This window comes from Clarias gariepinus, chromosome 4 (assembly GCF_024256425.1).
Source record: "Clarias gariepinus isolate MV-2021 ecotype Netherlands chromosome 4, CGAR_prim_01v2, whole genome shotgun sequence".
Classification (NCBI taxonomy): domain Eukaryota; kingdom Metazoa; phylum Chordata; class Actinopteri; order Siluriformes; family Clariidae; genus Clarias; species Clarias gariepinus.
In genome coordinates this window covers 34,767,564-34,782,190 of record NC_071103.1, presented here as the reverse complement: position 1 = coordinate 34,782,190, position 14,627 = coordinate 34,767,564, and the positions used below count along the sequence as shown (strand labels likewise).

Here is a 14,627-nt window from a genome sequence, read left to right as displayed (position 1 = left end):
GTCCGTGTATGTTGGCTGTATTCACAAAAATTCTTGCTGGTTTGGACAACGATTAAAGACTTTATTAGACTGCTATTTTTTTTTAATCTATATTCTCACTGGTGATAATACACTTTCTAAACTGTGTGGAGGAGGGAGAAGTGTGATGATGAAGACTACATATAAATTAAAGTCACTGATCAGTAAAGTCACAATCTACAGTAATACAGTTTCTAAATATGCCGGATAAAGAGCAACCAAGAAAAGATTTATTATTGGAAATGCAGTCAAAATTTACCTTAGGCCAATCACTGTCCCTAAGTTTCATCATAAATTGAAAACTAGTAGACTGTAAATAAATAAATAAATAAATAAACCTGTGCATGCTCTTATAAACAATCATAGAGTCAAACTAAGTGCTAATCTGATTATAAAATGGTAATCTTTTGTAGTGAAGTAGAGAAGGTTGTATGAATAAATTGTTAAAGTGAATGAAGAACACTTTAAAAGCTGGTTGTTTATGTTACAACCTCAGCAGCGACCTCATTTCCCCTTTCGTCTGTTGTAACCACTCAGCATCACCAGTATACTAATCACTGTCCTGATCATCTGTTATCATCTGCACCTGTTTCCCACTGGTTTATGCATTAAGTCAGATGGGTTGAATGAATAATTCATAGGTCACTGTGGCTTCACAAAAAAAAACAAAAAAAAAACGCATTCCTCTGAAACTGGTCAGGTACAGGAAACTGGACTGAAAATCAGAGACAAAAACTGGCCATAATAGGAGCTGAAAACGTCTTTCAGGAAGCCTGGAGAAGTATTCCTCAAGACTGCATTAAAAATACTAAATCTGGCTCTTTGGAAGCAGAATATGAAGCAATAGGGAGGCGAACTGAAAACCTTTACACAGTGCTGAATATTAAATTAAATCTGGCCTTATAATTTAGGGGTCATCGAGCATGTTGTTTGGAATAAAAGCTAAGTCCGATTTAATACTAATGCACATGCGAGTCCGCAGCCCTTTTTAAACCACTGTGAAATAAAAACCAGGGTTCAGATGAGGCCTAGCAGATGCTTTAGATATTACTCATGCTTGATTACTGAATAAATTCAAATAGACTGATTTGCTATGTACTATTGACTTGAGCCTTGATCTTAATCCTAGTGCGCATGCTGATGCGAAAACCTGGCTTTATCTTATGTGGAATAATTTCATCAACCATAACTTTTGTTATGAAATTCAACAGACAATTATCTGACTGTGTTACCCTTCAGCCGTAAAGCAGATGTTTTACACATCTGACCTGATCAGTGCCTTTCGTGCGTCCTGTACGCCCTGTTTATTTAACAGATCAGCTCTGAAAAAACAAGCTATTCAAATTTTCACTTCCTTTTTTACAGCACATTTGTCAGTTTTGACTCGAGATATCTTAGTATTGTGGGTATTATTTCATGCTGCTAAGTAAATCAGCGGCTGTGTGATATCGCAGGTCACTGTGTTCTCTTTAATATGCTCCAACGATTCTGTCCATCTGTCTTCCCACTGACTGCTTTGGCTCTTTTGCATTACCTGGACTGATAGTGTGTGTGTGTGTGTGTGTGTGTCTGTGTGTGTCAACCTGCTCTGGTTAAACTTTCTCTATCCACCCTCCCAGTGGGTCTGCACAATTTGATAATCACACTGCAATTATTTTGACATGACACATGTTGCTATTGTGATTTGAACGGCGATATTTAGCTGTTAAATGTACTGTTTCGTATTCATTCCTATTTATCCATGCGATACCAGCGAATAATTGGACGAATTATCTCATTAAGAGGATGTTTTTTTGTCAGTTCAAAAATTATTTTAAAGATTAAACAAATATTTAAATTATTGACAAACTCTACATAAATTTCCAACCATGTGGACTGGACTGTAATAAATTGCAGCCATTAGTGATTGAAATAATCGCCCAGGTTCATACTGCAATTTCAGTTTTTATTTGATTAATTGTGCCGCACTACTTTCCCGTGATTAGTGTTAGCTGGCAGACATGATCCGAAACCGCCTTTCTGCTTTGAGGCCTTGCCATGTGTCCAGTGTTTTATACCTAACACTTTCGAATCCCTTTTTAGTCCACATATTTCTCTGCAGTGTTTATATTCATCGAAGAGTCTCCTAAGAATAACTCATAAAAGCGGTTGTTGTGCTGACAGCTCCTTTACATCCTCGCCCACTGTGCCTTCCCAGAAGACTCGGCCTGGGTTAAAGGGTGAAGTATGGGGTTGAGTTTTTGTTCTCAAGGCCTCGCCTGGGTTTCCCTACTCCGGCGGAAGTCTGCTGGTTAAACGTGCCGTCTAGGGAGACTTGTGGGAATCTCATATTGGAGCGTGGCGGTGGCTTTAAAGGGCAGTTTTTACCACTCTGGAACTCTCAGTGACTTCGTGTTTTGTGTCTTTCGTCCTCATTTCGGGCTTGACGTCAACCCAGAGCACATGTATAAACAAAAGACAAAATGCTTTGTATTAAATCTATTTTACCACAAACAGTGTCCTTTACTGCATTGTCAGTTTCACCAGATGGCAGCTGATGTTTTGTACATTTGTGTTTATTGAAGTTTTTGAAGTAAGAAGTGCAGTAATGGTTCAGACAGTTGAAGCTTTGAGTTGCTGAGGGGATTGTCGGGGTTTCAAACCCCACCACTGCTGGGTTGTCACTGTTAAGTCCTTGGGCACGACCCATACAACCACTGCAAGCAGTTGTCGGTTAGTGGGAGGACAGGAAGGGCATCTGGGGTAAAATCTGTGCCGACCCCTAGGACAAAAGGGATAAAGCCCAATGTTAAAAAAAAAAGAAAGTTAGTTTTTATGTAGTAAATCTTTTAAAAAGACAATTTTAGATACAGCGGGTTTAAAAAGTGTTACATTATGACACATTTCTAACTGGTTTAAATTGATCTTTTTGACAATAATTCATAATAAAAAGTGCAAATCTAAAACTAAAAACTAGATTTGACCCCTTGACTTCAATTACAGCTTGAGTCATTTTGGAAAAGTCTTTACAATCTTCTCATGAGTGGATTTAGGCATTTATCCCATTCTTTCTGGTAGATCCTCCTAAGGAGATAAGAAGCATGGATGGAGACCATCACCATCTTTAAGTCTTTTCACAGATATTTCTTTTGGGTCAGGGCTTTGACTTGGCCACTCAAGGCCTACAAAAATGTGTCCGGAAAGTCCTGAAGACACTCCAGTATTGTTCTGGCTTTATGTTTCTGGCCATGACTAATCTCCTCATCCCTGCCACTGAGGAGCATGGCATAGCTTTATGCCTTCACCTCTATGCTGTACTGTAGGGATGCTTTCGCACCCATAGTCAGTTAAATATGAGCCATATGCATTTAACATAAGTGGCTTGTCTGTAACTTTTCGTCTTAAATAAAGGCCTAATTTTCAAGGCCAAGTTTCATGTTTTTGAAATTTTCCTTCAGAGGATTTCCAAAGTTCTGGTAGATGGTCCACTGAGTAAATCAGTTTCCTTCCTGACCAAGGCCACATGCCCCTACTCACACAGGGCATTATGGGCATTTAGGAAAATCCAATCAATTTACACTGCAGGAGAAAACCGAAGTACCCAGTGGAAACCTATCAAGCCTTGCCATCAAGCATGGGGAGAACATGCAAACACAGACCGGAGGTGAGATTTGAACCCCCAACCCTGCAGGTGCAGAAAAGACAGACTCTCTGCACCCTCATTTAATTTCAGTAATTCTAAACCTGAGATTCCAGTTTAGCTTTGTTATAAATTCGCAACAAAAAAAAGTATAAAGTATACTGTAGCTTTTGGCTTGTCAACTTATTATGTCAACTTCTTGTTAATAATTATATTAGGCAGAAAAAATGATGATATTCTTGGCCTGGTATGATTTACGAGTGTTGGCTTGGTTATATCTCCAGGCTTCCTGTCTGATTGTGTCACGCTGAGACTAGTTATGTAAAAGCAGAACATATTCCATTGTACGAACAGCAGAAAATCATCTCAGGTTATTTCCTGTCAGACTCCTTTGAGCATTTAGGGAAAAAAAATAATAAACTGCTGAGGAAAACATTGATCTCGGGCAACACCGCTCTCTCAGCTCTACCTTGGACCTTAAAACCGGACGGCGCTCCATGCACGTATAACCATCAGGACGAGGCCTGCAGTTGATGATGCTCAGGCGTAATGCACTGTGGCAGCTTAGACCTGGAGGACTCTGCAGTGTGGGAACAGGTTTCATTCCCTGAAGAGAGGGACAGAGAGGAAAGTACAGTCATGCTCCACACATCACCATGATTAGGTGTGAAACATTTTCTGTATGCTTTCCGTGCATACACTCAGTGCTGTTTTATTCATAAAGAGTGCACATGCATAACACATTGCTTTAATGGTGGGAACGACTGAGACTTCTTTTTTTTTTTTAAGAGGATTTATTGCTTATATTGTATTATTGCATTACATTGTATTAATTACTAAGAGATAATCTGCTTCCACACTGATATGTAATAAAATTAAATTAGTTTGGAAATATACAAATAAATGTTGATTTGTTGGGTGAGGAACAGTTCAATATTTGTATGTAGAATAATTATTATAATGTTTTATAATGTGTGTGGCGGTGGTCTTGAAAAACCTAACAACCCAAAATTACACATAAATAAATAAATAAAAAAAACTATTGGCATTTAGACAAGGGTTTCTATTTGGACTGATTTGAGAAACCATAAATATAAGTATCGTTCAAGCCAATCCGGGACTTTTGATTGTGCAGAATAACAGGGTGCCGTTATGAGAGTATAAAATCCCTTTATTTCTCTGTATAATCCCCTGCTACACTAATGCACTTATCCCAGCGTTTTACTAGTGCCTGGATACCCACAGTAAAAAGTTTTCTTTTAATGGCCTAAATACATAGCTGGGAGCGAAGTCAGGGCTGTATTATGTGGCAAGTGGTGTTTGTGTATGCATCTACTCTGTGACAAGTTATCCGTCGATTTCCAGGTTCAGGCGTTCCACTCACTAATTGTTCACGGGAACAATGCAGTAGCCTGTGAGTCACCTCGGCCAGGATCGTCATTCACGATCAATGAACAACCTTCATTAAAACATTTGACCTCATCACCATACTGTACTTTAGCGTTTTACCGCCGGAAAGGATGTTGGAGAGACGAGTGAGCTTACTTGTGCCTAATGCAATGGCTGGGAGTATTTTATTTAACACAGCACTGAATGGCATGAGCAACACATTCACTTGAGACCTGATCCAATTCAGCCTTAGCATGAACCGGAGCACATTCAACAGGTCACACACACTTAACACACCTAAACTTGGCCGAAGCCACTAACCCAAACACCCTTCCCCAACAGGGTGAACACATTAAAAAAAACCCGCGATGCATGATGGCCGTCAGCCGCTGCTCCGCCTATGCCACAATACTGTGCTTGAAGTCGTCTGTAAATGTAAATTGTTTTTTTACGACTTGATCATTGTATTGTTCACACCAAACCGGGACTTCACAATAATTATGTTGGGCAAGGATTTTGTATAGGTAAATGCTATACTACAGTACAGTATGTTTTTCGAAAATTGCTAACTTCTGGGATTTTAATAAACACCAGAGAGTTTACACTGATTGGTGCAAAAAAAAAAAAAAAAACATCTATTAAGCAGCAGAAACAGCTTGTTGCTGAGGGAGGTCAAAGGAGCATTGTTACAACTGACTGCATTCAGTTAGGATGCCTTCATTGCTCCATGACAGAAGTTCTATGGGAGAAGAATATCATGGAGGTCTAGGCAGAAATTTTTTGTCCCGGGTTCAGACCAGAAATAAAGCCTGTCTAGAGACCAGTTTTAATATTTATTGTAGTAGAATACTTATAGTTGGTCCAGGATTTAAGTGTTTCCTTCCGCTCAAATCCCACGGATTAAACTTGTCCTTCATGACAGATTTCTGTCATGTTGATCTTATGGAAGACATTTAAGATGTGGTTAAGGGGCGGGGCAATGTCAGTGGCTAAATAACCGCGAAGATTTTTCGAAGTTAGGCTTCTTTCACATAATTTATTTACCGCTGCATTTCATGCACATTAGCTTCAATTGGGATTTGTGGCACCAAGGCGAACGCGAGTTCAAGACTTCATGCGCGAAGTCACGGAAAGTTCAAATGTCTTCAGCTTTTGCGTGATCTCCCAGATGAAAACCCCCGCGAGCAGCAGGCGACCCTAGATGGTTCGGTTACGCTTGGTGTTTTTGTCCTTTTAGCAATGCTTTAAAAATCACAACAGGAGAGAGCAATAAAGTGACACTGACCTTTCACATGGTGTTTAAGTTAAATAAAAGCAGCTGTGTTCTTAGGTCTTTATATGGGTGTATTATTTAGTAGTTTTAAGTGTGATAATGGAACAATTTACCAGCAAGAAATATATACTGTAATGAGTGTAATATGTTGAGCTTAAACATTTAGTCCATTGCATACTGTACTGTATGTACTTGCAAAGTCATTTTGTTTTAGTCATGCAATGTACTGGCATCTCGTCCTGTCCCATGTCTAGAGTTTCCAGGATGTGATTCAGATCCAGTGAGATGCTGAGCAGGATTTAATATTATGAAAACACTGATTATTAAAATTTTTGGCACCACCAGTAGCCTCTGTGGCATACCTACAGTAGGCAATGCTTTTGGACCAGATGTGCACAGTACATATGAATTCTCTGCTGCATCAGCACGTATCATATCACAGTCTTATTAATACAGTATATCATTGTGTACAGTAAAAGTTCATATTCTTTAATGCAGTTACTAATTAAGGTGATTTGAATGCTGTCAGGTAGTCAGAAGTGATTGTTCTGTACATTGTACCTCACAATATCACCGACTCAAGGAGGTCAAGCAATTATTTATTTATTTATTTATAAATAAATTTATTTACCTCCATGAATTTTTTCATATTATCTTAAATTAAAGGATGTAGATTAAATTAAAGAAATGAGAACAAATGTTTTACTGTCACAGGCTACAGAGTGCCTAAAGATTCTATTTAAATATAATAATTTAAGTCTTGAGCCCCCCCCCACAATTTGTTCATATTATATTCAATTTCATGCCTTAAATTAAAGAAATGAGAACATTTTTTTTTTTTACTGATACAGGCTACAAAATGCCTAAAGATCCTATTTTAATTAGATTTTAATAATTGGTTGTTTATGTAACAAACAGCAGCAACATCATTTTCCCTTCATCTGTTCCAACCACTCACTATTCAGCATCACCAGTATACAGTACTAATCACTGACCCACATCTGCACCTGTTTCTCACTGATTCATGCCTTACGTTGTTTTTAATGCTTGAATGATCAGAAAGCTAATTTGATAAAAAAAAAAATTAAAAAAAACACACACATTGCAATTATTTTTTTAAATATTGAGATAGGATTTAAAATGCTATATTAAATGTATTATATTAATGTTTATGTAGGCTAACATTAAATAAAGTTACAAATTATCACATTAAGAGGATGTTTGGGAATATTTATATAGCACATGAAAAGTATTAAAATAAATGAACAAAAAAGGAAATAAATAAATAAATAAATTTCTGTACAAACTCTACATAAATTCCTCACTGTGCATGTTACTTATAATAAATTGCATCATTTGTGATTGCAAAGGGCCATATTGTGATTTTAAGTTTTATGTAATTAATTGCGCAACACTAAATGATTTATAGGTCGCATAGGAAAATGAAAAAAAATGTTATCCCAGTCAAATTCATGGACTCACTGCACTGCTGTGCCATCCCCAAACAGTCAAAAAAAAAAAATAATGAAATAAAACATGAATGCATTTCTTTGACACATCTTGGGTCCCAGGGCAAGATGCAATAAAGATGCATTATTCAAACAAACACCGTGCAGTGCACTCCCCATGAACTGTCCAGCAAAATACTCTTTATTAACTATGACACTATTCGTCTGGTTTACTTTTACAAATTACCAGTACCATCAGACCACTTGGAGTTTAGTTGGTGCTGATTTGTGCTTTGCAACAAAACAGTGAAATGAGGCACACAGGGCAGTGTCAATTATTCACATGACTTGCTAAGTACTGTATACTAAACATAGTTAAACATTTAGTATGCTTGTAACTTTGGAAATATATGCATACGTATACTTATTCTTCATATTTAATCTTTGCAATGCAGAATGCATTGTTTTTGTGTTTAAATGACTCCTGTTAAATTAGTCTTGTGGTGCAGTGACAGTGACTGAGACCTATTATATCAGGTGAAGCAAACAAACAAGCAAAAAAACCTTATCAGCAGTAGAGGGTGCAGATTTACCCATATGGCATGTAATCAAAAATCAGCTGAACAACAGCACTGAGCCTCGGCTTGTAATGTAATGTAGTAAATTTTGTCCATCGTCTTGTTTGTGCGCTGCCATCTTCTGTAAAGACCGCTCCAGGCGCCGGATCACCAGGCACAAAACAGCTCCAAAAAAAAGCGTTAAAAAGTTTCACTTTTGTTTATAATGGCTTTTCACTTTTGTTTATAGTGCAACTTTTGTTTATACGTAATTTTTTATGCCTTTCTAACAAAACCTTTGGACAAAGAGAGTTACAAGATTTCTTAAGGCACAGTAGTGTACTGCAGATCTCTTGGGAGTGTGCACTCTATCCTTATTTGCTTTTTATAGCTTGTGGTGGCAGTAACACACAGGCGCACACACAACAGAGTGATACAGAGTGTGGCGAGAAACGTGGAGACGAGGGCAGTTTGCTGTTTGGAAACTGTGATGACAGGGGTTTTGTTTCAACTCCTTAAACACAGGAAATAGTGGCATGTCTACTGAACTTACAGTAGATCATTACCAACAGGCTGCCTGTTCCAAAATGCTGCCCAATACTAAAGTGGCATTACTGGCCCCCATTCCTTCATTCATTATTTTTCAGTAGCATGGCAAAAAAGGATTTATTCCTATTATATAAAAATTCCGATATAATAAAAAAAATGATTATACAGAGTTTCTGAAAAAGCGGTTGTTCAAGTCAATCCGGGACTTGATGAATGAATGTAGAAAACCGATTGCCATTTCAAAAGTCCCAGTTTGACTTGAACACCCACATGTTAAGTTAAATCCACAAAAAATATAACGCAATCTATTTTTAAAGAATAAGAGTGAATGTATCGCTTATGTTTCGTAAATAATAAATTTAAAGTAGGTGTGTGTAGCGCTCGTTTCTCATTCGTTTCTGTTTTTTTTTCCTTCCCTGTAGAACAATGTGAAACTTGTTTTTGATTCATTTATCATTAAGTTGAATGATGAGGAACGCACATAAAACAAGTTAGTTCCTGTTATTACTTACGTTTCAACAGCGCCAAATAGTCACTTCCTCACCAGCCTTTTCTCTTTTTTCCATCCTTTGAAGTTTATTCATTTTCATTATCCAGTAATAAAATAATAGTGCTAAAATAATCATCCGAGTACCAAACTGCGTTTTTAAGAGGTGACATTTCAAATGATATTTAAACAAAGACAAATAGAATAGCGGTTGAGTGTTAGGGCCTAATGAGGACGTGCTTAGTGAGGGGTTTTTGTGTGTGTGTGTGTGTGTGTGTGTGTGTTCTGTTTAACAAACTCCATTCCCAAATAGGAAAGTCACTTGATCCAATCTGACGACAGGAGGAGTAATTGTGTTTGATAGTGTTCCATGATAGTTGGGTCTCGCCCTCAGGCTAGTTCCCACGCAGCATGCTCTGGCATCATGGCTTCAGGAGACGACTCATGGGCGTTCTTTTTGTTTTGTTCACCTTGATTTTTGTTTGTTGTTTACATTGCCTCTGTGACTGCTCATCCCATCCTGGAAATGGATCGCAAGCATGAGCGCATCTCCTCTAAACATTCCAGTTGTGTACCTACGTTCAGCCACATTCCCAAACGACACTGGGACCTTTTCCAGGGAGGCAGTTAAAGGACAAGTTTAATGAACTTGAAGTGGAAAATTAAGCAATATGACATTTACATTTTGGAAAAAAACAAACAAAAGCTTGAAAACCTATTCCCGTACCAGTAGAGTGTCTTTGGGAACAAGCACTCATTTTCAGATTCGGTATTTGACCGTGAAATATTTATACACCAAGATGAAGTTCAGAAATGCTGTAAACTAATTCAGGTATACTGTAGTATTTTTTCAGAAAACTTTTATTTGTTATTTTGAGCTTATTTGGTCCAGACCTCTAATGCACCTACTTGATGTTGAAAATAATAAGTAAACTCAAGGGAAGACAAAAAAAAAGTTGATATAAGCCAATATTTATAAGAAAAACGAACTATTTTCCGCCTGGCACGGGATAGGGAAGTTACATCCTGTCTCGTTTTTGATTAGACGCTTGGTGGCACTGGACTTCTAGGGGAAAAATGATCAGATCTCGAAATCTTAAGAGTCTGTTTTTAAAGGTTGCAAACGAGAATACGTTCCTTTTAAGAAACTAAGGATTCTTGATTTGAAAAGGCATGTACAATGGGCCAGCTTTTAGTGTATTTACTGTATATTTTGTATTGCAAAATGTTTGATTGTGTAAAGCTTTTTACTTTTTTCCATTTACTGTTCCAGGGCTTCAAATCAAAAGATGGATACATAATCGTGGCTGCTGGGAATGATCAGCAGTTTGTCAAAGTGTGCAAAGTAAGGAGGATCCTTTCATCTTATTAATTTCCTCATAGTAAACATTTTCCGCTTCATTAATCTTATGTCCTAATCAAAGCACTTCCACTCAATGTATGCTGTAAATACAACAAAACATCCACTTCATATACACTATACTTTTTTCTCTCCTCTCTCTTTGCTATCCTTCCTGTCCAAATCCAGGTTTTGAACCTAAACGAGCTGGCAAAAGATCCAAAGTACAAGTCCAACACATTACGAGTCCAGCACCGCAAGGAGCTGCTGCAACTTCTGGCTGCGAGGTAAGCAGGCCTTCTCACGCATCAATTCAACCTGCTCGCCAAGCAACACTGGATCGACAGGCTCACCACAGGCATTCCAGTGTCCAGATGTTACAGCTCTCCTTCCTCTCCGAGAGGTCACGGCCCTCATTAAAGCTGTATCTGTGTTTCCTCTTGGAGCTCGGAGTGTTAGAGCCGAGGAAGTAGGCCGATGTTCCAGACGCAGGCGTGTCACGGCTGTAAGCGTCAGCTCATTGTGTTGAATAAACTGCAGCCCGGCCACCTACAGAAGGAGCAGACCGCACACTCAGAACGGCCGCCCAAATATTTCATTGTGTACAAATCGCTAATTCGAACAAGCACAAATAAAGTTTGACACGCAACTGTAGGAGGGATTGTGATTTTAGGAGTTTTTTGAGGTTTGGTTTGGTTAGGTTCGATTTGGTTTGGTTTGGTTTGGTTTGGTATGTTCCCGTGGTCAGATGATCAAACGGCAATTTGTGAGTCGTTCCAGAAAATCTAATGAAGGGAAGTCAGAGTTTGGTTTCGGAACACTTGATCAGCATTAAACAGTACGTTTATTTTATTTTATTTTAAATTATATTCTACTTTTATTTTGCCCTTTTCCATCACATTGTTATCAATTTATTTATCTTCATATTTTAATATGTAATGACTCATGTTTCTTGCATTTATGTTCATGTATCATATTCATATCACAGGAATGTTCAGTCTGTTTTTTTCTATTTATTGATTTAACTGGGTGTAGGAGCTAGGGTTTATACTTAAATATAGTGGTCTAGAGTATGGCTAGGGATATAGTGTAGCACAAGTACATATGACAATACATACACAAGACATTTCTGTGGTATATGATGCCTATGACAGGGTTAATAACAAACCAGTCAAATTAAATTATTTAAATCCAAAAAGTAAAAAAAAATACAGTTTGTTCATTATATTAATATAATATTATATTTGTCTTTTCCTTTTATGTTCATTTTTATTTTCTAAAAGTTTGTTAATTGTGGTTAAATTAACCAGTGCGAGAAATCATAGCCAAAAAAAAACAAAAAACAAAACGACACCCCAGTGCACGTGGGTCACGATGTTTTTTGCGCTCATGAAATTATCTCGTCAAATGTAATACATGAACTCGACTAATCCAACAAACACAACCATTTGGTAGCGTTTATTTGTAGGCCGCAGGGGTTCAGTGTGCTTTTTTGCATCAAATCAAAGTAGCGGTTAAGGTTGGAACAGCAACAGCAGAGAGGAGATGCGTGCTTTCGACTACGACTCTTGACTTTGATAAGCCGCAGTGCGACAAACAAGCCCAGTCCCATTAGACCTGGTGAGTGCAGAGCGCCTGCAGTCATGGACCCCGACACGCACTGATTCACTGGTAAATGTGTAAAGAACCCACGTGTGATCTTTCCCTTTTTGATGTATGACAATTACATGTGATGTGTGGTGTGTGTGTGTGTGTGTGTGTGTGTGTGTGTGTGTATATGTGTATGTGTGTGTGTGTGTGTGTGTGTGTGTGTGTGTAATTTATAATCAATTTCAATCTATAAATAAACAAGTGACCTAGGATTCCATTCATTTTTGAGTATGATTTATTTATAAATACATAAGAGGAGCGTTTAAGTCAAACAGGGACTTTTGATGTGCGAAATAACAGAACACAGTTATGAGAGTAAAACTCCCTTTATTTCTTTATATAATCCCCTGCTACACTAATGCACTTATCCCAGTGTTAGACTAGTGCTTGGATACCATCAGGGTAGAATATTTTCTCAGTGCTGCCTGATTTGAGTCAGAAATGCTGGCCTCCCAGGAACTCCTTTAATGGCCCAAACATGTGGAAATGGCTTGGAGCAAAGTTAGGACTGTATGGGGATGTGGCAATAACTCCCAGCCAAGTTCCTGTAATGTGCCAGTATAAAGTGTATAAAGTTCCCACAGGAAGAAACGTCTCTTCCTCAAGGTGTCGACAAGTTATCGATTGAATTTCAAGGTTCAGGTGTTCCACTTGTCGAATTTTACATGGGTTTCTAATCCCCACCTGCCTGGACACACAACCATCTTTAAAATGTTAAGCAGTTTTATGCCTCGATTAATTAGAAATTACATCACAAGTCCCAGTTTGACTTGAACAGTAGGCTTACAATTTCTACCAATTTTGACTTGGAATTTTTGTGAAAATTTTACACCCCAAAATAAAGTCATTGGTTGGAATAAGATAAGGTCTTGTAAAGGGCTGCACTTTTTGCATTTTTTTTTTTAATTACTAATCAGTTAATAATCAGTTAATCAATGATTTTTAATGATAACCTGACACACAAACTGGTTGTGTGAGGCATATTAATGAAGTACAAATAGATTAAAGACAAGATAAAAAGCAATAAGGTTGTTAAAAACACTGCTTTTGTCTCTTCGTCGTCTTTCTAAACAAATGCTGCTAAAAATACAATGTTCAATACTGTGCCATGTTTGAACTGCAAATGTGCATTCTTGTGCTGAACAAGTAAATAGATATACAGTATGAGCTATGCAAAACAAACCTTGGTTATATTATGACTGCCAATTAATCAATTAATGACATTCATTAACATCCATAGTCTCCTGATCTAAACAGTATTGGGAAAAGTCTTTTTATTTCCTAAATATGACATTAGTGCTTAATCCGATTCTGAATACACGGAACGTTCCACATGTAAATATTGATTTGAACTTTTGTTTTTGAACCTTTAGCAAAAACAATTACTTTTTTATAAGGAAACAATGAGAATTTTTTATTCTACTGATTCCAGCTGCTCACGGCCCTCCGTCTCTCTGCCCCACTCCACTCCACTCCACTCTACCCTGCTCTTCACCCAGCACATCGTGAACATGCATGCATCATTTAACGTTACTGATTTCTCCACTGTCTGGAAGTGGACACTAAAACATTCAACTGGTGGTAATTAAAATAAAGTAACTCGCCGAGGTGACTGTCCTGCTTCATGTCTAATGCAAAAACAACACGTATTACTATACAGCAAATTCCATTATACAGTACGACCAGCAGGCATGACACATTTACACAGAGCTGGGGGAAATGTATACTAAAAAAATATTTGGAAAAGGTTTCATGCTGTACCTTTAAATCTCTTGGTTATTGCAGACCCTGTTCAAAATGAGGGGTTTATTCTTAAAAATACATTACAATACATAGAGTCATTTCTGAAGAGGGGGAAATAAAGAAATGTTCCCTGAATAAAAACAAAAGAGAAAACAATAATACTGCAGTTAGACAACAATTCAAAATATTAGGCACATGAACATTTTCTTATTGACTCAGTGAATCACTTTTAATAATGATCACAAAACAGTTTTGAAGGAAACATGAATATAAATATTATATGAGATGCATAAAATTCTACAGTATAACCAAATGGAACCCATTTTGGTTTGGTACCCCTTTTCCACTAAAGTGTTCACAACTGGTGCTTGTGCCATCATTACATTAGAGAGTCATGTTATTACATCACAGTATATGCTGGTGACAAGCACACCAACGACAATGGCGAACTTCAACATGGCTTTGCAAGCAGTTCTACTGGCTTTGTGATTTCTAGGAAGCATTCATTTGCCACTAGCTTTGCCGCTAGCAAAGGCTAGAACAAAGGACCATTTA

The 14,627-nt window shown here is 37.7% G+C and overlaps 1 protein-coding gene across 1 annotated transcript in view; it reads left to right on the top strand.

Moving 5' to 3' along the window:
- Positions 1-14,627, top strand: part of sugct (succinyl-CoA:glutarate-CoA transferase) — a 120,839-nt gene that overhangs the window by 43,703 nt on the left and 62,509 nt on the right. Inside the window, exons 10-11 of the mRNA XM_053495456.1 lie at positions 10,614-10,685; positions 10,869-10,966. Coding sequence (XP_053351431.1) covers positions 10,614-10,685; positions 10,869-10,966 — 170 coding nt within the window. The remainder of the gene's footprint in view (positions 1-10,613; positions 10,686-10,868; positions 10,967-14,627) is intronic.